This window comes from Hevea brasiliensis, chromosome 8 (assembly GCF_030052815.1).
Source record: "Hevea brasiliensis isolate MT/VB/25A 57/8 chromosome 8, ASM3005281v1, whole genome shotgun sequence".
In the NCBI taxonomy this organism is placed as follows: Eukaryota; Viridiplantae; Streptophyta; class Magnoliopsida; order Malpighiales; family Euphorbiaceae; genus Hevea; species Hevea brasiliensis.
This window is the reverse complement of record NC_079500.1, coordinates 87,135,101-87,161,245: the sequence shown is the minus strand read 5'-3', so window position 1 is coordinate 87,161,245 and position 26,145 is coordinate 87,135,101. Positions and strand designations below refer to the sequence as shown.

At 35.8% G+C, this 26,145-nt stretch overlaps 1 protein-coding gene across 1 annotated transcript; it reads right to left on the bottom strand.

Annotated features, from left to right (window-relative positions):
• Positions 1-2,789: 2,789 nt before the first annotated feature.
• Positions 2,790-3,137, bottom strand: LOC110640894 (cyclin-dependent protein kinase inhibitor SMR1-like). Its single transcript, XM_021792434.2, has one exon. It carries the CDS (start codon positions 3,135-3,137, stop codon positions 2,790-2,792), a length of 348 nt encoding a protein of 115 aa, XP_021648126.2.
• Positions 3,138-26,145: the final 23,008 nt, after the last annotated feature.

The following is a 26,145-nucleotide window of genomic DNA, read 5'->3' as shown; positions in this document are numbered from 1 at the left end:
GAAAGTTTGGCTTGAGAGACACTCTCTGGCAGAGGTTAGATTAAGAGGGTTGTATAGGGGATCAGCTCCCATACATGTATTATTTAAATATTATTGGGTGTGTGAGTGCTCCAAATTACCCTTTTTGTTGTTGTGATGTGATTTGTATGAAAATTATGATGATATTGCATTTCACTCCTTAGGATGCATTAGCTTTAAATAGCTATAGAAATTGTAGTAAAATTTGGTATTTTACTCTCTGAGTCGAATGCTCACTCCTGTTCAACTTATTTTTCCAGGATACAGGAGATTTCTTGTTGAGTTCTAACCTGCCTCTCTCCTTTACAGGTCTTCTATTAATGTTTGTAATGTTTTGTATAATTTTGTTAACTCTTATAATTCTGCATGTGTTAGAAATACTTATTTGATTTGGGTTTGTATTATAATTATCATGTTGGACCTATAAACTTATTAAATGCATGTATGGTTAGACTGGATGAGGGAGCAGAACTCCCTTTTATTTTTATGGCATTATGATTATGTGGAGGGTGAGCTGAGCTCCCCAAACTATTATATATTGTTTTTATAGGTAGGGCGAGTAAAAAACTCCTTGTTGTATGGTCCATATTATAGTCAGACTTTATCCGGTTGAATTATTGAATTGGGCCTAAAATGGACCTTAGGATTGGGTTAAGGAATAGTTAGGCTTACTATGGGCCTCAGAGGCTTTAGGCCAGCTCAGGTCCTAGTGCTGATCCGGCCCATAGGTTGGGTCGTGACATTACTACTCCATGATATGGCTCCATCATTAGTAAGAAGGCAAATCTAGAGCTAGATTTTCTCTTGTTTAAATCTCCTCCCTGATCAACATCAATATAACATCTTAATCTCATATTATTCCCTTGACAACATATCGAGTAGTTAATTGTGCATTTGAGATACATTAGTATCATCTTCATTTCTTTCTAGTGTGCTTGTCTTGAGTCAAATTAATATCTGCTTACCATATCAACTACATAGTAAATATTAGTTTTTACACACATCATAACATATATTAGACTTCCAACCATATTAGCATAAAAATGAGACTACATAGTAAAAATGAAGTATTTTAAACAGTAAGGCAAATTATGATTGGCAAAGTGGAAATTTGGTGGTAGATTGGCAAAGTGGAAATTTGGTGGTAGATGGGTGAGCATGAGTCAATTCAAATCGATTCAATTTAAAAATAAAAAATTGAATAAATTAAAATTTTAATTGATTAAATCGAATTAAACCAAATTATGAAGAAAATAGAATTATATTAAATCAATTTGATTTGATTCAATTTGATTTATTGGTCGGACTTTATCTTAGACTTTTTGAGCTTATTTTGGACTTATTTTGAAATCAGTTTCAATTATTTTTGTTTTTAACTTTAATTTGAGACCTATTAACAATTAATTAAAAAATACTATTTAATTTAGTTCAATTCTATTAAATTTTTTCATAAAATTAAATTGAATCAAATAGATGAAATTTTTTAAAAGTAAGAAAAAAAACTCAAATGAAATTTAAAAAAAAAATTTAATTAAATAAATTTAATTATTTATTTTTAATTTAAATCGACTTCTGCTTACCACTAACGCTAAATTGAAGACGAAAATAGAATAATCTCAAAGTATAGTTAACAATTTTCAATTTGAGGTATTTCAAATTTGAGAATTAATGAATTTAATAACAAACTCATTTTCTAGAAGGGTTTTCCATATTTTCTTTTCCTTAAAAAAAATGCGGGTAGTATATGTAATATATAATATAAATTCTGTAAAATCATGAAAAAGACAAAACCACATCACACATTCAATATTAGAAGCCACGACATACCACATTGTCTAATTTTGTGCACATTGATAACTACAAAGTTTTCTCTCTCTCTTTCCCCGTGAAGAAAAATCATGTTTATTGTTTATCAATCCCGAAGCCGTGTCAAGCACTCAAACCTAACATGTCAAAACTATCCCTTTAACAAATCAACCATCTTAACTACCTACTCATTAACAACTAATAAACCTTAATCACATATCAAATTGTTTAAACACTCTAATTAACCTCATTCTTTTATCCTAAACAATCCAACTAATCTCATCTACCGTATCCCCTCTTCTCAGCAAATTGTACTTTTTTAATATACAATATTAATTCTGATTAAAACTTAAATTTAAAATTTTATTGTATTAAAAAAAATTTAATAATTTTTATATTATATAGAAATTTTTAATTCATTGAATAATATTAATTTTATTCATATTAAGCTAGCCAATTAAGGGATGAAGTGCTTCCAACGAGTATCGTCTTCATCCATGAAAAATAAAAATTTGACTTTACTTAAAAGATAAAAGTACTAAATCATTCGTATCAAACACCTATTTCCCATTTTATAGACATTAGCCTATGAGATATATATAATTGCAACCCAAAAAACAACTAATATAAACGTATCAATTGATTAACTTCATATCTTTTATGATTGGATTCGCCATATATAATTAAACATCCTAACAAATTTACGAATAATTTCATTGAATTCTAAAATTAAATTCATATAAATAAATAAAACAACAATTCAGATCCATTTGCAGGGTCTGGAAATTTTTTCAATAATAATCAAAAGAAAACAAATCGATCATATGAATATATGATGTAGAATTACATACCTATAAATGGGATTTAAGCGTGTAATAAATACATTTCTTTCAACCATGAACCTTAAATCAATATAAAAAGAAGAAGAAGAGAAACGTGAGTTTGTGGCACAAATACGCCGCGTTTCATTTATAAGGGCATCGCTTCTTTGCTGCAGCAACAGCCTCAAAACTTGACAGAAAGAAAGATTCCACTTCTTGCCGGTTCAGGATCTCAAAGAATTCAAACTCTGATAACTTTCTTTTATATGAAACCGTCCTCCTCCTGGGTTTCCGTGGCGCCGGCGGACACCTTAACACGGCAGGAATCCTGTGTTCTTCAGATGTCGGCGTTCGACATTCGTCGATGTTTTCTTGTTGAATTACGTCTCCATGATCCTCCGTGGTGGCGCTGCAAGATCCTAGGGTTTGAATCTTGATGGGTGGAACTTGAATTCTTGGCAAATCTTGACGTAATTGAAGATCGGTAGACATGGTGAAAAAAAAAAAAAAACAGACGAGAGGAAAGCGTGGAAGAAGAGGAAGAAGAGTAAAATGGGTGGTGTGTCAAGCTTTGTATCTATTTATGGAGGAAAAAAAGAACATGAAGGCGTGTATGGCAAGGAGAGAGAGAGAGAGAGAGAGAGGTCGTTGGATTCTTTTATTCTTGGATTGTTAAAGAAAACAACGTGGGTGTTGTTAAAAACTAATGAGAGAGAGAGAGAGAGAGAGAGAGAGAGAGAGAGAGAGAGAGAGAGAGAGAGAGAGATTGTGGGACAGCAACTTTCCATCTAAGAGAGCTAGCTGATGAGTTGGGTTTCTTGAGCTTGTAGCTTTTAGCTCACATGACAATTGGCAAAGCAAAGCTTAGAGATCTATCAAGCTAGACTTGAGATTTTTTTTTTTTTAAGAAAAAATTATAATTTAATCCTCTACTTTAATTAAATTAATTATTTAATTTTTTTTATTTATATATTTTTGTTTCATCTATTTTTTAATTTTTCCATTCATTTTAAATTAAGTTTCTTGTTAATCAATATATTTAAAAAAGAGAAAAATTAATATTATAGAATTAAATAATTTAAAACTTAAAAAATAAAATGATTATGTAGTTATTAAAAAATTTAAAATTAATACTTAAAATATTATAAAATGAAAAAGTAAAATAAATAAAAATATAAAAATTAGTTAATATATTTTTTAAAATACTAAAATTAAATATTTAATTTGTTAAAATAAATAAGTTAAATAATAAAATTTCCATTGTAAAATTTAATGGAGGAGGAGGATGATGCATTTTATTGTCAAAGATTTTGCTATTATTAATTAACAATTCAGAAAAAAAAAAAAATCTAAATCAAAGTTTTACATACAGCTCATCTTGCTTTTATGTATATTCCTAGGTTGCTTCGCTAGCTTGCTTGATGATGAGTGTATCGTTAGCTAAAATTTTAATGACACAATTGCCAATATAATTCATAATTTCATCAACTATTGCATCAACCAATTCTCACCCATTTGTTTTTAAGTATTAAACTCTAACTTCCAGCTAATGATTTTATCATAATTATTATTTTGCTTTAGGAAGTGTATACAATAATGAAAGGGTAGGATAACTTTCCTTTTTTAAGAAACAAACCTAATTGTTTAATCCTATTTAATTATTATTATAATTTTAATTTAAGATATTTGGTAATGGGTTGGATTTACCTTATTTCTATATTGTGAGTTAGATACCACCAATTAAGATACTAATTTAATGAGCCTCTAATATTTTAATAGAAAACTATTAATAATTAATGAATTGTGCCAGTGAAAACAGCTTTGTAAATTTAAATTATATACATAAATAACTCTTTTAACTTCCCTTATTTCACCTCACCTAATAATTTTATTATTTGATAACTCATGAATAGTTCACTAACTTAAAAAAGTAACGGAAAAGTAAAAAAAAAAAATACTCTGTGAATTTTATACTTTAACATATCAGAAATGATAATTTAATTTTTATTAATTTAATATTCTGTATTTTTCTTTATTAATAAATATAAATATAAATTATTAATTACTATTAAATGATGTTAACATGGTAATCGTATGGTGCTAATATGGTGATACATAAATGATACGTCAATGCTACATGTTTATAACATAAGCTTCATATCTGTCATGTGTAGCCTTGTCAGCTCCACATGTTCCTCAATCAGCAGCATTTAAAGGTAATTAACGGTTTGGATCATATTTATTAACGGAGAAAAATGTAGAATGTCTAATTGATAAAAATTAAACCATGATTCATGATATGTCAAAGTGTGAAACTAAATGATATTTTATGGATGGTAATGGGGTTCGGAGTCAAGGTGAGGACTTCTCTACCGAGGAGAGGGGGCAGGGCAAGTTTCCTGCGAGGAGTTTTTTTATTATTTTTTTTATTTTTTTATTTTAAGTCATTAGTGTATAATATAAATTTATTTATTAAAAATAAAATATAATTAAAAATACAGGTTTTTAAATTATTTTAACAATATATTTATATTTTTTTACTAAAGTTATAATATTTAAATATATAAAATAAATTAATTTTTAATAAAAAATAGAAATATATTACCATATGAGAGAGAAAGTCTTCCTGTCCTCACCCCACACAAATTGGAATAGAGAAAGGATAAAAAAAATTGATTGGATTTGTAACGGGACAGATTGGATTCTTAGAATTTTTACTATCCCTGTGTTAATTTTTATATTTTTCTTAAAAGAAAATATAAATGTCATGGATTTTCATTTATTTTTCATTTAGGTCTTATCATTTATATTATATTTTTATTTACTATAAATAGAGTAAAAGTAATAGTTTTTAAAATAATTTTTCGTAAAAATAAATAGGGCAATTAAATAATACATAATTTGGCCATAATTCTCAATTTTCCTCAAGGTAGACGTAACCTTCCCATCTGAAATTGACCATTGAAGCGCTGATTTATTTTTTTTTTTAATTTAATTTAATTTCCGATTGGTGGACCTGTAAAATTGGTTTGCTATAAAAAAACAATAATTGAAGTAGGAAGTCATAACAAGGAACATTGATGGAAAATTATCAAGTAGGTAAGCATATTGGTTGAGAGAAGCTGAGATTATTGTTGATAGGACCACGTGTCAGTGCTGGCTCGTCAAATGATAGTTAATTGTGAGACTGAGACACACAGGATAATTTTTTTTTTGTTTTTTTAATTGATCTGATTTCCGGTTACATGGACTTCCACTTTTTCTTCGTTAAGATTCACATGCTCATCGTCACATTTAAGTTGCGGGCTACAGTACTTCAATTCCTCCGCTACTAAAATACTGCTCCACGCGCTCCTCTCAAGTGTACAGACACTTGCTTAAATAATTTTTTTAAAATTATTATTTAATCTCTATTTTTAATAAAATTAATTATTTAATTTTTATATATATCAACAAATATTTTATTTAATTTCTATATTTTATTTTCATTAAATTATTTAATTTCTTCACTAAATTTTTTATTAATCAAAAGATTTAATATTTATCAAATTATTATTTAATTATAATATTTTAATAAAATTAATTAATTAATTTTTATATTTTAAAAAATATATTAATTAATTTATATATTTTAATTTAATTAACTTTTTAATTATTTATTTATTTTTTTTTATTTTCAAACTACTTTGATCCTCTCTTCTTTTTTTTCCTTTTTTTTTTTTTTTATATCGCCTCATATCTCTTTCCTTTTGACCCGCACAATGAGGCGGGTCGGGGATAGGGGGTTAGCCCTTGGCCCTGCCTAAACTTCATATATTTTTTCTAATGTATATATATAATATTTAATTGAGGAGGTACATAAGGGAGACTAGGGGTAGTATTGGCCTCCTCAATTATATTTAAAACTATTTAATAGATATATTAAAATTTAATTTTTTTAATTACTTGATTTCTCAAAATTTATTATTAGTCTCTTAATGTATTAAAAAAATCTTAAATATGTATAATAAATTTTATTTTTCATCGATTACCCCTTAAATTTTCTATTGAATTCTGATAATTTATAATTTATATATTATGATTTAAATTGAAATTTAATTGTGTTAAATAAATATAAAAGTTAATAATTATTTAAACTTTTATACTTACAAATTAAAATTTGATTAGTAGTTGTTATTAAAAATTAAATTCAAGCTTATTTAATAATTTAATATCACATAATCTAAAATCAGATTGAATTTTTAATTTTTTTTAGTTTTGCTTTACCCTCATTTTATGGGTACAATATATATATATATATATATATATATATATATATATATATATATATATATATATATATATATATATATATTTCTTTATATTCCCTCTCATTTAACTTTCTATTATTTATTTCATTAAAATTAAAAAAATTATTTTGTTTATATAAATTAAATTAGCAGTCTCAATTTTTATACATATTTTAAATGAATTAACTTAAATATACATTTATTTTTAATTAATATATTTATTTTGTTTGTTGTATAAGCAAAATGTTTATTTTATTGTTCTATTAATATTTAATTTTTTTATGTCTCTTTAATTTTAATGATTATTATGTATTTTAATACATATAGCTAGTTATATGGGATTTATATTTATTTCTTTGGTATAACATAAATTATATATATATATATATATATATATATATATATATATATATATATATATATATATGATCGATGTATTATGGTTGGCCCCCCACATATATATATATATATATATATATATATATATATATATATATATATATATATATATATATATATATATATATATATATGATCGATGTATTATGGTTGGCCCCCCAAAAAAATTTCTTAGCTTTGTTCCTGCACCCACGCTCTTCTCCTGGCCCTCGTTCTCTATCAATTTTCTATCTTTTGATAGAAATTGGTGCAAATTATATGCGTAAAAAAGTTAATTAATTTCTTAGATTTTTAAGTAATTAAGACGATAATTTAAAAATTTTATTTTTCAATAAAGAAAACACAAAAATGATACCTAAGTAATTAAATGAAAACACTTAAACAATAAAAATGTAAATTCATATCTATCTTCATCTAGCAAAGTTTTCATTTTCATCTAAGAATATGTTTTCAAAATATTATATTTTGAAATTATATGAATTAATTAATTAGTTTCAATAAAACAGAGGAGCTAAATAGTAATATTTTTTTTTAAAATATAGAGACTAATTAATTCGATTTACTAAAATAAAAGGATTAAATAATAATTTAACATGTATTAATTAACATAAATTTTGACAACAAGACTAAACAGTTTGACGAAAATAAAATATAAGGACTAAATAATATAGTTTATAAAATATATAAATTAAATAATTAATTTTGTTAATATGCTAGAATTAAATGATAATTTTCTTTTTTTAACATAAAGTCAAACTTGCATTAACGGTTTAATTCAACCACTTTGACTTTTGAAATTTCAATAAAAATAATTTCTTTGTAAAAATAGAGGTATCTCATTTTCTTCTTAAAGTCAAGGATTTAAATTATAAAAACAATTTTTTTTTATAGAGGTAACACATATATTAACTTTCTTTAAAGTTTGTAAGCGTGTAATATTTTCTGTAATAAGATACCTTTTTTTTAAATTAATTTAAAATTTAAATAAATCTAATTATAAACACGTGAAATACAACCTTATGCCAGGCGTCAACGCCAAAATAAAGCATATATCTGTTTTCACAACATGGTTACTTTTCACAGGCATAGTTAGAGCAAATTCTATTTATTCCAACAAGAGAATTAGAGGATCAATGTCTCATTGGTTTCTCTTTCATCCTTTCAACGACAGCCCTCAGAGTTTCTTCGGCTTTGCAAAGCGTGAATATCACTAAATTCAATCCATCTTTTACGTTCAAATAAAATACATTTGTAGAGATTGGTAATACTACAACAACTTCCTTGATCAGATACTTGCAAGATAAAATATTATTTTGTAGGCCAAAAAGGGTGTGATCAACAACAAAATGAGACCCATTTCACGGGAATACTTTGAAACCAACGTCCTTTGGTGTGTGTTGGGGAATCACCACTGTTTATGTCATGACCCAACCTATGGGCCGGACCGACACTAGGACCTGGGCCAGCCTAAAGCCCCCGAGGCCCGTAGTAAGCCTAACTATTTACCAACCCAACTCTAAGACCCATTTGGGCCCAATTTCAAGAAATCAACCGGACAGAGTCCGGCCATAAAATGGACCTTTCAACGGGGAGTTTTTGACTCACCCGACCTGTAACACACAATAAATACTCAATTGGGGAGTTCAGCTCACCCTCCAGATACTCATCAGCATAAAAATAAATGTGAGCTCAGCTCCCTCATCCAATCCATTAAACATGCATAGAATATTAAGTTTATAGGTCCAAAATAATAATTTAGTTTACAGACCCATATCAAATAAACATTTCTAACACATGCGGAAATTCTAAGATTTAACAAGTTTATACAAACGTTAATAATCGACCTGCGAGGAAGAAAGCATGTTAATCTCAAAAATATCCTCTTGTGGCCTGAAAAAATATTGAACAGGAGTGAGCGTTCGACTTAGAGAGTAAAATATCAATTTTAACCATAATATCTATAACTATCTAAAACTAATGCACCCTGTAGAGTGAAATGCAACATCAACAACATTTTCACATCATAACATCATAAAGGTAATTTGGAGCACTCACACACCCAGTAATATCAATCATAATATATGGGAGCTGATCCCCTATATAGCTATCTTAAATCCAACCTGGTGCCAGCGAAGAACTCAAGCTGGACTTTCGCTTAATAAACCAAATCGGGGTTTCCAGCGAAGAACTCAAGCCGTGACTACCCCCTGAAGGATCGGCTCCCAGCGAAGATCTCAAGCCGTGACTACCCGTCCTATCCATAGTCCACACCACATCACACGCACGCCAACGCACGCACACTGCTCCAAATTACCACAGCAACATACATGGCACTTTCACAGTTATGAATGCAACATAAATCGTGCCTAAAGTTTATCTACATAGATATATGCATAAAAGTGATGCATGGGCATGCTTGAACATATAATAATAGTGAAATTACAATTAAAATTAATATTTTACTCACAGACTTAACAACGGTTACTGTGGCGGCTGGGCGGAGGAAGAAGGCTATCCCGGCTCACCTGACAATTACATTACAATTATTTAATACAAATGACTCAATACAATCAAGAAAATATCAAATACGTCCTAAGTCGTGCCGAAAATCCGGCAGAGTCTCCCCTATACCTAGGACCTACCCAACCTGCAAAATGGCTCAAAACACACTTCTATATTCACAACCCATATATCCACAACTCAATATCATCACACAGCCTCTCCTGGGCCCATCGAATCAGTCATCCATCACAATATGTAAAATTTCAATTTAGTCCTTATAATTGATCATTTTTGCAAAAACTGCCCAAATAAGCTCTAAAAATTCTAAATCTTTGCCCCGCGGTTCTTAGCAATATTACTAGGCTATTGCAAAAAAAATCATAATTTTTTTGAGCTATCACGAATATTTTATGGATTTTTAATCCTATTTAAGCACTAGAAAATTATGAAAAAGCAAGGTTCGGGTTTACCTTTGCCGATTCCGACTCTGGGGATGCGCTCGGGACATCTGACAATTCGGGGTAGCCAAAACCTCGGTCCAATTCGGAGACTTTTTTGGTAACAGGTCTGTCTGGCCGGAAATTCACAGACCTGGTCAATTGTCTAATTTCTGCGAATTGAGGATACCTACACGAAGCCCACAACACGGGGGTTAGTACATAAATTTTTCAGAATTTTCTAAGCTCATTTAATGCTCAGAAAGACACTGCGAAGTTCCATGGGAACCACCGAAAAACGGTGTTGGAAAAATTTGAAATTTATGTCGCCGCGAATCTCTCGACGAGTGGAGCGCTCTGGTACTCTCGGTTTTCTCGTGGGATTCACGGTTTACGAGAAATCTAGCCTGAAAGTCAAAATGGGCTAAAACTTTCCGGGCAAAAATTGGACAAACCGCTCGATGGATTTCGATGTTCTTGGTGTCTATGGAAAGCTCTCGACGAGTAGATGAGTTTAGACACAAGACCCGATCCGATTGGTGGCCGGATCAGCCGGATTTTGATCGGGAAGTCGAAAAGTCGCGCGCGTTTTCCAACCTTTTGGGGCGGCGGCCAGCCGGGGGAAAGAGGTGGGGCGGCGCACCGGTGAGCTGGGGTGGCGAGGGAGGTGGCTGGTGGGCGGGCTGGGGCGGGAGGAGAGAGAAAATGGGAGAAAAAAAGAAGGAGGAGGGGACGCACGCGGGAGAAAAAGAAGAAGGGGAGGAAGCCGGTCCAATTTGACCGGTCCGATCCGGTCCGGTTCTATTCGGCCGGTTCGATTCGGAATACAAAATTTGAATTTTTACTCTGTCTCGAGATCAAAAACGAGGTCCAAAAATTTCAAAAAAATTCCAGAAAACTCAGAAAAATTTGTAGACTCCAAATATGCTTTTAGTTTTGCCACGTGGTCTTTAAATAAATTTTTAAAAATTATCAAAGTTTATATTTTCGAAAAATCGAACCCGATTTTTAAAATCCGAAAAATCTCAAATAATTTCTTAAAATTTAATAAAATTAAAATGTCAATAATACTCATAAAATAATAAAGTTTAAAATTTTGGGGTGTTACATTCTTCTCCCCTTACAGAAAATTCGTCCTCGAATTTTACACAAGGCAGAATAAAGTACAAGATTACACATTGATCAGATAAGGGTACTTGCTACGCATGTCCCGTTCTGACTCCCAGGTGCACTCTTCCACTGACTGACTCCTCCACAAAACCTTAACCATAGGGATCTGTTTTGATCTTAGTTGTCTCACTTGGTAGTCCACTATGGCTACAGGTTGCTCCTCAAAAGTCAAGTTCTCTTTTAGCTCTATTACATCCGGCTGTAGTACATGAGAAGGATCTGGAATGTATTTCCTGAGCATGGAAATGTGAAACACAGGATGAACATGAGAAAGGTTGGGTGGTAGCTCCAACCGATAGGCAACTGCTCCAACTCTATCAGTAACCTCGAAAGGTCCAATGTACCGAGGTGCCAACTTGCCCTTCTTTCCAAATCTCATCACTCCCTTCATCGGAGAAACCTTCAGGAATACATAGTCGCCTACTGCAAACTCCACATCCCTCCGTCTGGGGTCTGCATAACTCTTCTGCCTACTGAAAGCTGTTTTCAGTCGTTCCCTGATTAAAGGAACTACCTCTGAAGTGTACTGCACTAGATCTACATCATGCACCTTCGCTTCTCCCATTTTCGTCCAACACAAAGGAGACCTACACTTTCTTCCTTATAGTGCCTCATAGGGTGCTACTCCTATGCTGGAATGGTAACTGTTGTTGTAGGCAAACTCCACCAAAGCTAGCTGATCATCCCATTGACCTCCAAAATCCAAAAAACTCATGCGAAGCATGTCTTCCAGTGTTTGGATTGTCCTTTTGGACTGCCTGTCTGTCTGAGGGTGGAAAGCCGTACTAAAGTTCAACTGTGTGCCAAGTGCCTCTTGCAACTTTCTCCAAAACCGAGAAGTGAACTGGGGCCCTCTGTCAGATATTATGGAAGCTGAAACTCCATGCAATCTGACTATTTCTCGAATATAGAGTCGGGCGTACTGTGCCACAGAATATGTAGTCTTCACAGGCAAGAAGTGAGCTGATTTGGTTAGACGGTCTACAATTACCCATATCGAGTCATATCCTCGCGTGGTACGAGGCAACCCAGTCACAAAATCCATAGTGATCATTTCCCACTTCCATTCTGGGATAGGGAACTCTTGCAGCTTCCCTGATGGTCTCTGGTGTTCAAACTTCACCTTCTGACAAGTCAAGCACTTGGACACGAAGTCTGCTATGTCTCTCTTTATGCCATTCCACCAATAGCTATCCTTCACATCATGGTACATCTTGGTGGAACCTGGGTGGACATTGTACAGTGTATAGTGTGCCTCTTGCATGATTTCATTTCTGAGATTGCCCACGTCGGGCACACATATCCTAGAACCTTGCATAAGGGCGCCATCGTTGGCAAACCCGAACTCACCACCTTCACCTTGCTGGACTCTTTCTATGATCTTCATCAATTGTTGGTCTCTGTGCTGAGAAACTCTAACTCTGTCTCACAAGTCTGGCCTCACTGAAAAATGAGCCAACAATACCCCCTCATCTGAAAGATCTAGGATTAAACCTTGATCCATTAACTCATGTACTTCCCGAATCAATGGTCTTTTCTCTGCTGAAATGTGCGCCAAACTGCCAGAAGATTTTCTGCTCAAAGCATCTGCTACTACATTGGCCTTCCCAGGGTGGTACTGGATAGTGCAATCATAGTCTTTCAGAAGCTCCATCCATCTCCTCTGTCTCAAGTTTAAATCCCTCTGTTGGAAGATGTACTTCAAACTCTTGTGGTCGGTGTATATCTCGCACACTTCACCATACAGGTAGTGTCTCCAGATTTTTAGTGTAAAGACTACAGCCGCCATTTCCAAATCATGGGTGGGGTAGTTCTGCTCATGCCTCTTCAGCTGTCTTGAAGCATAAGCCACTACTTTCCCATTTTGCATCAAAACACACCCTAGGCCAACTCTGGAGGCGTCACAGTACACGGCGTATCCTTCACCACTCATAGGTAGTGTCAACACAGGGGCGGGTGGTTAGACACTCCTTAAGCTTCTAGAAGCTCTTCTCACAGTCATCTGTCCAAATGAATGGAACATTCTTCCGAGTTAACTTAGTTAAGGGAGCCGCTATCTTGGAAAAATCTTGCACAAAACTCCTATAGTAGCCAGCTAGGCCCAGAAAACTTCACACCTCAGTGACTATTGTAGGCCTAAGCCAATCAGTTACAACTTCAATTTTCTTGGGATCCACTTGAATACCGTCACTAGAAACCATGTGTCCCAAGAATGAGATGCTTTCCAGCCAAAATTCATATTTTGAAAATTTGGCATATAGCTGGTGCTCCCTCAACGTCTGCAACACCATCCTCAAGTGCCACACGTGTTCTTCCTCGGTCTGAGAGTATACCAAAATGTCATCTATAAATACGATGACAAAACGGTCCAAAATGGCTTGAACACCCGGTTCATCAAGTCCATGAAGGCTGCTGGTGCATTAGTGAGTCCAAAAGACATCACCAAGAACTAATAATGACCATATCTTATCCTGAATGCCGTTTTGGACACGTCCTCATTCCTGATTCTCAACTGATGGTAGCCTGATCGCAGGTCTATCTTGGAAAAGAATCTAGCCCCTTGAAGCTGATCAAACAGATCATCGATCCGAGGAAGTGGATACTTGTTCTTCACAGTCACCTTGTTTAGCTGTCTGTAGTCAATACACAACCTTAATGACCCATCCTTCTTTCTCATGAATAGAACAGGAGCGCCCCAAGGTGAAGTGCTCGGACGTATGAAACCTTTGTCCAACAGCTCCTGTAGTTGCTCCTTTAACTCTTTCAATTCTGCTGGGGCCATCCTGTAAGGTGGCATTGATATGGGGTTTGTACCCGAAACAACATCAATGCAGAACTCTATTCCCCTTTCTGGTGGCAACCCTGGAAGCTCATCAGGGAAGACATCCATGAATTCTCTAACAACAGGAACATTTTCCATGTTAACACCTTCTACAGATGTATCTCTCACCAATGCTAAATACCCTTGGCATCCACGCCTCAACATTTTTCTAGCACTAATTGCTGACACCAAGTTATATGGAGCCATGCTCCTGTCACCATCAAAGCTAAACTCTTCCACACCGGGTATGTGGAAATACACCTTTTTGTTCCTGCAGTCTAAAGTGGCATAATGAGTTGCCAACCAATCCATCCCCAAGATTACATCGAAATCCATTACTGGTAGAGGAACTAAGTCTGCTGGGAGAATCTTTCCATCCACTACTACTGGGCTACCCGGAAAAACCATATCTACATCTATGTTGTCACTAAGTGGGGTAGCTACTGACAAAGGACATTCTAAGGTTGTAGGGTTTCTACCCAACCTCATGGCAAGCACAGGGGAGACAAATGAGTGCGTAGCACCCAGATCTATTAAAACACGAGCCTCATAGGAACAGACCAGAATAATACCTGCCACAACTGCATTTAAAGCCTGAGCATCCTGATGGGTCAGGGTGAAAACCCGAGTTTGACCCCGACCCTGAGTGGCAGAACCCTGATACTGACTTCTACCTCTTGATCTGCCTCCAAATCCATGTCCCCCTTATCCTCGGCCCTGTTGGCCACTGAACTGACTGCCTGCCATGCTGGAAGCACCCGGATACAACTGGCGAGGAACATTTGCAACAGAACCCTGTGACCCCATCTGTGGCTCACTGAACACGGGGCATTCCCTAGCAAAGTGACCTGGTTGGCCACACTTGAAGCATACTCCTGAACCCATCATACAAGGTCCTGAATGTCCTCTTCCACACTGTGCACAAGGTGCCAAGGAGGATCCTGAACCAGACCCAGAACTGCTGTACCCTGAACTGTGACCACTGCTGGATCCGTACCCTGGTCTGAACCCTCGGGATTTGTGTCTAAAACCACTCTTCTTGTTCCTACTTCTTCCTCTGAAATTACTCTGGCCACCACTATCTGGAGCACCCATATGGGGAACACCTGAAGAACCCTCTGCTCTGTTTTTCTTTGCTCTTCCACTGTCATCCGCAGCATAGCTAATCTCTATCTGTCTGGCTCGATCAACTACCACATCAAACGACTGATCCGACATCATGGCTAGGTTTGCATACCTCCTGTCCAGCCCCTTTAGGAACCTCTTCACCTTCATAGTTTCCGTAGCAACTGCTGTAGGGGCATACCTGCTCAACTCAAGAAATTTTGTAGCATATTCATTTACAGACCTGCCATTCTATCTTAAGGCCTCAAAGGCCCACTGCTTTTGATCCCTGAAGCTTTCTGGCACAAACCGATTGATGAACAGTTCCACAAACTGAGTCCACGACAAACCCTTCATCCGAGGTAATATGTAGTAATTCATCCATTGTCTAGACATAGGCCCCATGACATGCTGCATACACTCTATTAGTCTTCTATTAGTCAACTGCAATTCTGTTCCTACCTGTCTACAGAAATCCAAAAATCGATATGCATCATCTGACACATCATAAGTACCAGGCACCAACTTCTTGAAATTTATGATCTGTTTGTAAGGTTCCCCTCTTGGTGCGGTGGACTGCTGCTGCTGTGGAGGGTGGACCATATACTGCGCCATCATATCGATGGTTCTCAGAATCTACCAGAGAATGCGCTATGGGGTCCATGGGACCCTGTGCCATAAACTACTGATCCTGAACTGGTGGCAGCTGCTCTTCCACTTGAGCAGCTCTAGGCCTTCTACCCTGCCTCCTCGGGGCAGGCGCCTCATCCTGTGCTGACACCTCATCAGGCACATCTGGTTCTGGTGCAGTGGCAGCTCTTCTGCTTCTACGCATTTTCCTGAAATTCAGCAGCATTAGCCCACAAAATTCAAAACTGCACATTACATAGCTCTATAGACTCATGTTTACACACAATATATAAAGCAGAAACTAGAAGCAAAGATGACAATGCAAGACGAATATGGACCCTATTTTTCTGCATTTGACTCCTAGTGGACTCTTCTCAACACTTTAGACAAACATTCCCTAAGAATCTGGAGCCTAAGCTCTGATACCACATTTGTCACGACCCAACCTATGGGCCGGACCGGCACTAGGACCTGGGCCAACCTAAAGCCCCCGAGACCCGTAGTAAGCCTAACTATTCACTAACCCAACTCTAAGGCCCATTTGGGCCCAATTTCAAGAAATCAACCGGACAGAGTCCGGCCATAAAATGGACCTTTCAACGGGGAGTTTTTGACTCACCCGACCTGTAAACACAATAAATACTCAATTGGGGAGCTCAGCTCACCCTCCACATACTCATCAGCATAAAAATAAATGGGAGCTCAGCTCCCTCATCCAATCCATCAAACATGCATAGAATATTAAGTTTACAGGTCCAAAATAATAATTTAGTTTACAAACCCATATCAAATAAACATTTCTAACACATGCAAAAATTCTAAGATTTAACAAGTTTATACAAACGTTAATAATCGACCTGCGAGGAAGAAAGCAGGTTAATCTAAAAAATATCCTCCTGTGGCCTGAAAAAATATTGAATAGGAGTGAGCGTTCAACTCAGAGAGTAAAATATCAATTTTAACCATAATCTCTATAACTAACTAAAACTAATGCACCCTGTAGAGTGAAATGCAATATCAACAATATTTTCACATCATAACATCATAAAGGTAATTTGGAGCACTCACACACCCAGTAATATCAATCATAATATATGGGAGCTGATCCCCTATACAGCTCTCTTAAATCCAACCTGGTGCCAGCAAAGAACTCAAGCCGGACTTTCGCTTAATAAACCAAATCGGGGGTCCCAGCGAAGAACTCAAGCCGTGACTACCCCCCGAAGGATCGGGTCCCAGGGAAGATCTCAAGCCGTGACTACCCGTCCTATCCATAGTCCACACCACATCACACGCACGCCAACGCACGCACACTGCTCCAAATTACCACAGCAACATACATGGCACTTTCACAGTTATGAATGCAACATAAATCGTGCCTAAAGTTTATCTACATAGATATATGTATATAAGTGATGCATGGGCATGCTTGAACATATAATAATAGTGAAATTACAATTAAAATTAATATTTTACTCACAGACTTGACAATGGCTACTGTGGCGGCTGGGCGAAGGAAGAAGGCTGTCCCGGCTCACCTGATAATTACATTACAATTATTTAATACAAATGACTAAATACAATCAAGAAAAGACCAAATACGTCCTAAGTCGTGCCGAAAATTCGGCAGAGTCTCCCCTATACCTAGGACCTACCCAACCTGCAAAATGGCTCAAAACACACTTCTATATTCACAACCCATATATCCACAACTCAATCTCATCACACATACCCTCCTAGGCCCATCAAATCAGTCATCCATCACAATATGTAAAATTTCAATTTAGTCCTTATAATTGATCATTTTTACAAAAACTACCCAAATAAGCTCTAAAAATTCTAAAACTTTGCCCCGCAGTTCTTAGCAATATTACTAGGCTATTGTAAAAAAAATCATAATTTTTTTGAGCTACCACGAATATTTTATGGATTTTTAATCCTATTTAAGCACTAGAAAATTATGAAAAAGAAAGGTTCGGGTTTACCTTTGCCGATTCTGACTCCGGGGACGCGCTCGGGACATCTGACAATTGGGGGTAGCCAAAACCTCGGTCCAATTCGGAGACTTTTCCGGTAACGAGTCTGTCTGGCTGGAAATTCACAAACCCAGTCAACTATCGAATTTCCGCGAATTGAGGATACCTACACGAAGCCCACAACACGGGGGTTAGTATATAAAATTTTCAGAATTTTCTAAGCTCATTTAATGCTCGGAAAGACACTGCAAAGTTCTATGGGAACCACCGAAAAACGGTGTCAGAAAAATTCAAAATTTATGTCGCCGCGAAGCTCTCGACGAGTGGAGCGCTTTGGTACCCTCGGTTTTCTCGTGGGATTCACGGTTTGCGAGAAATCTAGCCTGAAAGTCAAAATGGGCTAAAACTTCCCGGGCAAAAATTGGACAAACCGCTCGATGGATTTCGGTGTTCTTGGTGTCTATGGAAAGCTTTCGACGAGTAGATGAGTTTAGACACAAGACTCGGTCCGATTGGTGGCCGGATCGATCGGATTTTGGCCGGGAAGTCAAAAAGTCGCGCGCGTTTTTCGACCGTTTGGGGCGGCGGCCAGCCGGGGGAAAGAGGTGTGGCGGCGCGCCAATGAGCTGGGGTGGCGAGGGAGGTGGCTGGCCGGCGGGCTGGGGTGGGAGGAGAGAGAAAACAGGAGAAAGATAGAAGGAGGAGGGGACGCGCGCGGGAGAAAAAGAAGAAGGGGAGGGAGCCGGTCCGATTCGATCGGTCCGATCCGGTCCGGTTCTATTCGGCCGGTTCAATTCGGAATACAAAATTTGAATTTTTACTCTGCCTCGGGACCAAAAGCGAGGTCCAAAAATTTCGAAAAAATTTCAGAAAACTCAGAAAAATTCGTAGATTCCAAATATGCTTTTAGTTTTGCCACGTAGTCTTTAAATAAATTTTTAAAAATCATCAAAGTTTATATTTTCAGAAATTCGAACCCGATTTTTAAAATCCGAAAAATCTCAAATAATTTCTTAAAATTTAATAAAATTAAAATGTCAATAATACTCATAAAATAATAAAGTTTAAAATTTTGGGGTGTTACAGTTTAATCAAAAGAAATTAAATTCTACAGGAATAATTAATAAAATGGAAACAAAATTTTAACGTGGTTGATCCTTAATTTTAAACCATTATAAGTTAAATTGCAAATAATTTTTTTACTATTAAAAATACAAGGTGCAAAGAGAGCCTTTGCAAATGAGATTTACTAAAAAATAATGGCTCTCAAAGTGTTTCCGAAAATCCATAATAATTTCCATACTATTTTGTCATTCTCCTTTTTAAAACAATTCGTAAAAACCCACAAAAATTCTATCTTAAAAATTTCCTCAAAACTGCAAGTTTTAAATTACACTTTAGGAATTTGAATACAAGAGAAAGTTGAACTATTGCCTATTTATAGGTGATGTCGCCTAATATTCTTGGGTCAGTGGATGGTCCTAGTACTACTTGCAATAATGAAAGTAAGTGAAGTCGCTGGCTTAAGTAGGGTCACTCCGATGCTCAAGTTAGTAAGTACTAAAGGAAAGAACAAATACTGAAAAGTAATAAGAGAATTGAATTGCGTACCTTGATAGGTGTCATGAGCCGTATTTATAGGGTTAGGAATAATACTTTTTCCATCACAATTGGGATTTTGCTAGCTCATATCTAATTAATTTCCTCCGTATGTCACGGAAATGATATCTGCCATATAGCTATATTTTTACGGAAATATAGCATATCTTAACAGCATGTGCCCATTCTCTAAGATAGTTCATTTTATTGGAACACTCTGTATCTTACCTTAACAGCCTATGTTCTATTTGAACACTCTTATCTTATCCGAACATCTTTATCTCGTCCGAACATCCTTATCTTATTCGAACATTCATCTTATTTGAACATTTTTTTCTCATCCAAACGTCCTGTAACACCCCTATATGCATAGCTATGTGTAATGCACTATTCCGATGACCGGTGTCGGTCCGGACAATTAAGAATATTAGAATCATGTTTAAGATACCTAGAAAAGTTCTGAATGGAAATAAATAGTGAGTACCAGATAGTAAAATATAAATAAGAAAAAAAAAGCATAAAAGGTTAAATGAACAGGGGGTCACGGCGATGCGTGACCTTACCGGGAAGTGACTGCGAGGTCAGTTCTAACCCTAATTTTGAATGGAAAATTGTGACACCGCAGTCCTAAGAAGTAGTGCAAACCTAGTGAAAAAGAGAAAATCACAGAAAAGAGTTGATAAGTAGGTCAAATAATTAGGTCAGAGTTCTGGAAGAAATACCAAATTAATTGCAAACCGGATCAGACCGACAAGGAGCAAATTGGTCAATTCACCCCTAGAGGTGACTCATGACCTAAGTGTCCAATAAAATTGGAGAAATAAAAATTTTGGAATATAGAATTAAATTAAAGAAGAATGGAAAAATAAAAGAAAAAGGAAAAAGAAAAGAAAAATGATTTAAGACATCATCAAGGTTACCTCACCCATGACATCATAAATGGATTTTTAATTTGTTAAAAATTTTGACTAAGTCCAATTAACATAAAACACATAAAAATTGAAAAAAGAAAAATTAGTCTTCCTCATCCCTCATTGCTGTTCCTCACTCTCTCACTTATCTCTCTCTTTAAACTCCATGAAAGCTTGATTTCAAGCTTTTCCAAACCCCCAAAATTAACCATAAAATTCCTCAAATATCTTGATAATCCTTGCTTTTGCAACTAGACAAGAAGATTGAAGGAGAAAAGAAAGGAAGAAAGTGAGAGAATTAGAGAATTGGAGTCCAAAGAAAGAGGTTAGTGTTATTTCTTAATTCTCTCTTTTAATTCATGTTTAAGTAGCTAAATTACACTAGGAATTAACAAATAATTGAAACAAATCTAGAGTGTGGACTATATTTGAAATTCGGCCAACATTTAGGGAAGTTGAAATTGTTTGAGGTTGATGAAATTAAAGTGGTATGGAAGTGTAATTAAGTGTGTAGATGTTGAATATTTACTTTAATTGCATTAATTGGACAATTTCAAAAATTAGGGTTCTTGAGCTTTAGAAAATGGGAGAAAAATTGAAAGAAATGGTCAATTGATACAATTGATACAATTGACCCTAATTGAGGTTAGAAATGGTCAATTGTGACCAATTGAGATGTGTTGAAGTGATTAGAAGTGCAATGCAATTTAGATTAGAGAAGGGTCAATTTTAGGCAGTATGACTGTAACACGCTGTAGCAACTCCGTACATTCTACTGTTTCAGTGACCAGTGTGGGTCCGAATAGCTAGAACGTTCGGAAAAATATTTAAACCAAAGTAAGGAACCATAATTAACTCAAATATTAATATGAAAAATTTAGAAAAAATTTTAGAAATAAAATACAACCAAGTTAAATGAGCCGGTGCCCTAGCGATGGGTAACCTAGTGGGAAGTTGCGGTTCTCGCAACTAGGAGCCTTAGACCCAGGAGAAAATTCATAAAATAATTTTTGGGACTCCAGACAAGGGTCATTGAGGTTCCTATAGCATTAGAATGCCAAGAAAATGTTTAGAAAAATTTTTCAATCGGTACAGACAATTTTAGTCTGTTAAGCCAAATGGAGGGCATTTTGGTCATTTCATCTTCAGAGATGATTTTTGGTTGACTTGCCCAGTTAAGTAAATAATTATTATGATACAAAATGTGAATAAATATTGTTAAAAATTGAATTGAAATTGAGTAGAAAAGAAAAATGAAAGAAATTAGGAATTATGACATCACATGATGTCATTAACATACCCCTACCCAATTACCATTTGACAAACTAATAAAAAGAGATAAAAATGAACTTAAAATGAGATAAAAAAAAAAGAAACCAGCAGTTTCTTCTTCATACGGGGTGAACCAAGAGAGAAAGAGAAAGAGAGAAAAAAAAAGACCTCCATGAAAGCTGTTGCTCAAGCTTTATTTTCCCTAAGCTTTCCACCCCAAAATCCTAAACTTCCTTCACAAAAAATTATCCCTAAACCTTGAGGAAGCTTTAAGTAGCAGAAAATTGAAGAGAGATTGAAGTTTTAACAATCCAAGAAAGTGGTCAAAAGAGGTTAGTGTCCAAACTCTTACTATTTTTACTTAATTCATGCTTAATGCCATGAGATAGTAGAAAATGTAAGAAAAACAAAATAAAAATTATGTGTATTTATTTCTTATAATTTTGGCAGCTTAGGTTTGATTAGGTTTGATGAGTTTGCTTGAAGTAAAGTGGTTCATGGGCTGCCCTTGGTATTAAATGAGTGATTGAACCTAGTTGTGTAAGTGAAATACAAAGTTTAGGCATGTATGAACATGGAAAATGTGGACACTTAACAACAATAGGGTTTGCTTATGTAATGGTTTATTAACGTTTTAATGGTCAATTAGTGACCATTGGAATGTGTGTGAGAAGGAATTGAAGTGAGTAAGGATGTTGGATTTGAGTTTAGGTGAGCTGCCTTGGCTGACCTGTAGGACTGAGTATGCGTCCAGCAGGTTTGGGCAGCCATAACTTGAATTATAGAGGTTCAATTGGTGCAAGGCTAATTGGACATGAAACTAGACACATAATGGCACAACTTTGGTGAAGAAACCATGCCTATAAAACTAAACTAAGTGGACCAAAATCTTGCCCTAATCCGGGTGACCTACAGTCTGCCTGGGCAAAATGACCAAATAAACAGTGTTTGGTCATTTGGCCATAACTCAGTGTAGAAAGGTCCAATTGATGTGAACTTTTACCAGCAACAAGCTGAGATATATACCAACAACTTTTATGAAGAAACCTAACCTAAATTATGACCAGAACATAATCAAAAAGTGAGTTGCAATCACTGTTTATAGCACTGTAGATTTGGTCAGTCCAGAAATTCTGGACAAACTTTAAATCCGGCCAGTTGTGGTCTTTGGGTCATAACTTGAGCTACAAAACTCCAAATGGAGTGATTCAAAAAAAGAAATTCAACTAGACAAAATAAGAAACAACTTTCATGTTGATCATTTTTCCAAATTCTCACTACAAAAATGACCAATGGAACAGTAAACCCAAAGCTTGAAAACTGAAAATTCTATCCAATTAACTTTAAGCTTAGAATTGGTATTGGCAACCAATACTAACAAATTTAAAATGCAAAATGTGGTATGTTGATGATATTTAAACCAATATATCTATTGTCAATGCAAAAGTCAACATTTTAGTTGACTAATGAAATGAATAGTAATACTTAAACTTCCATTTTAAGAATTGTGAAATTTAAAAGTGTAACATGCCCTAGTACACCTAGCAAGATTGGTTTGGATAGGTTGGCATGCCAATAGGGTTCAGTTAGCAGTACTGCACATGGCATTATGCCATTCTGTGATTTTATGGCTTTTAGCCATTCTGATATTATGTTGATACTTGGCCTTGTGCCTAATGTTATTACAGCTTATTAGCTGTTCTATTGCACACCGGGAGATACATATGTGACCGATGGTGTGATGGCCCAAGGTACTTGATACCCGGTGCTAGTTTACCCGTATATTCAGTCCAGTCATCCAGTATAGGTTACTTGGGCAATCAAAAAATGAAAGTGAATAAATTTAATGAAATAATGAATAAAACAAGTACCAAATAAATAAGACTACCAATAATTATAAAAAATTTGACTGCATGAGACATCAATACACTCACTGCATATATATTTCCTTTTAGTTTCTTTTATTTTATTATTGGCACCACTAAGCATTATTGCTTAGCGCGTCGCTTTTTGCCATGCGTAGGTTCTAGAGAGACAGACAGAGAGCCCAGCAGACCACAGACTAGGTGAGGTCACAGATCTGCCTAGCGTCAGAGTCACCTTTCATCTACAGTGCATCAGTGGTAGGACCTTTAGGTCCCTTTTGAGATTATATTTTTTGCATTTTGTAATAGGTAGTAGTTTGAGATTTGTGAGCTATGAACTCATGTAAACTTATGTAATGATATGTTGATGTACATATTTTGTAAAGATTTTGTTAATTAATATAATTTGAGAATAACTTCAAGAAATTTTAGTTGATTTTGAATTTAAATGAAATTGTGGATTAATGTTGAGAACTTGAGATGATTGCTATTGTTGAAAAATATTGAGATGTTGTTGATGAAATGGACTTTGGGATTGATTGAAAATTTTAGAAGTGTTTTTCACAGGTTCAAAGAACTGTTTTCTCTATTTTTAGCCGGCACTCTGTCGGATTTTTTATAAAATTTGCGGAACCTCAAATAAATTATAATTTCAATAAATGAATTAAATGAATTATATTTCACAAATTGTACTTCATAACTTTGAAAAAAATAAATGGGAAGGATAAAAATGATTGAAATAAAATAGGGTGTTTCGGTACACTGTGTGACTTATCTTACTCGACTATACTGTAGACGGGTAAGGGGTGTCACATTTAGTGGTATTAGAGCACGGTTTAGGCATTTCTGGGCCTAGATTGAGTCCATACCATTCATTGCATTTGTAAGAGTCGAGGTGACACTAATGCATATCTGTTTGTCTTTGTTATTTTGATTAGGATATGGACCCCACATCTCAGAGGGCAGTTGAGGAGGAAGTGGAGAGTCATGCTCTACCTGCAGCAGCTGAGACTGGGGGTAGGGGAGAACCTGCTCCACTAGCTCAAGCAGAGCCTGCTCAGCCTCCACAGGCCATGTACCAGCAAATGGCCGAATTCTTCAGACAAATGGCTGGGGTAATGCCACCACCACCACCACCTCCACAGCAGAAATCACACCTGGAAAGACTGAGAACATTTGGAGCAGTGGATTTCTTTGGCAAGAGAGAAGATGATTCTGTTGCAGCTGAAAATTGGCTGAACAGAACAGGAAGGGTTTTAAAACAACTCCACTGCACTCCAGAGCAAAATCTAGAAGCTGCTGTATCTCTATTGTAAGATGATGCATATGAATGGTGGGATACGGTGTCTAGTGAAGTACAGCCATAAGTAATAACTTGGGACTTCTTTCTCTCAGAATTCAAGAAAAAATATGTTGGTAGTGTATACCTGGAAGAGAGAAGAAGAGAGTTCATTAACCTGAGGCAGAGACAGCTGACAGTGGCCGAGTATGAAAAGGAATTTGTCAGACTAAGCCGTTATGGAAGGGAGATAGTCCCTAATGAAGTCGAGAGGTGTAAAAGTTTTGAAGAGGGATTAAATGACAACATAAAGATCATGATTACTGCCTTGGGAATCACAGACTTCACCAAGTTAGTGGAAGCTGCAATAAAAGTTGAAAAAGCAAGAATAAGTGAGCAGACTAGAAGGGAGAGACAGTAGAAGAGGGGCTTGGGTCAGTCTAGCTCATCTCTTGCACCAGGAAAGAAGTTCAAGGGTCCACCTGGACAGAGTTTAGGTCAACCACAAGGTCAGGGTCAGTCTCAAGGGCCCAGGCCACAGTTCACCCCTAGGAGAGGTCAGTCCACACCATCAGTGGGCAGCTCTCTAGGGATGGGGTTCAGGGGACCAGCCCCAGCATCTTCTGCATTTCCACATTGCCTAAAGTGGCATAAGGGGGAGTGTTGGAGAGTGACTGATGCCTGCTTAAGGTATGAGTCGACAGAGCATCAGTTGAGGAACTGTCCACGCAGAACTGCTACAGCTGCTCCAACACAAGCAGATAGACCTGCTCCTGCACCACAAAGGGGTAGGAAATCTGGAAAATCTGAGGCAGTGGGACCATCACAGAGGCCTGCATCTGAGCCAACAGAGAGGCCTGAGGGCAAACCACCTACCAGAGCCTATTCCATGAGAGCTCAGGAGGAGCAAGATGCCCCAAACGTCATAAGGGGTACGTTCTCCCTCTATAATACATCTGTGCATGCATTGGTGGATCCAGGATCCACTCATTCATACATCTGCATCAACCTACCTGTAGAAAGGGGGATATTAGTAGGGGAGAGTGACCAAGACATTCTGGTCACTAATCCATTGGGCCACAGTGTATTGGTGAACAAAGTATACAAGGGTTGCCCGTTAAGGATTCAGGGGTATGAATTCTTGGCAGACCTGATTGAGTTGCCTTTCCATGAGTTTGACGTGATTTTGGGAATGGACTGGTTGTCACGTCATCAAGCAATGGTTGATTGTAAATTGAAAAGAATT

What these genes read in the sequence shown, in the direction of transcription:
- LOC110640894 (XM_021792434.2), bottom strand. Translation starts at nt 3,137, where the DNA reads ATGTCTACCGATCTTCAATTACGTCAAGATTTGCCAAGAATTCAAGTT.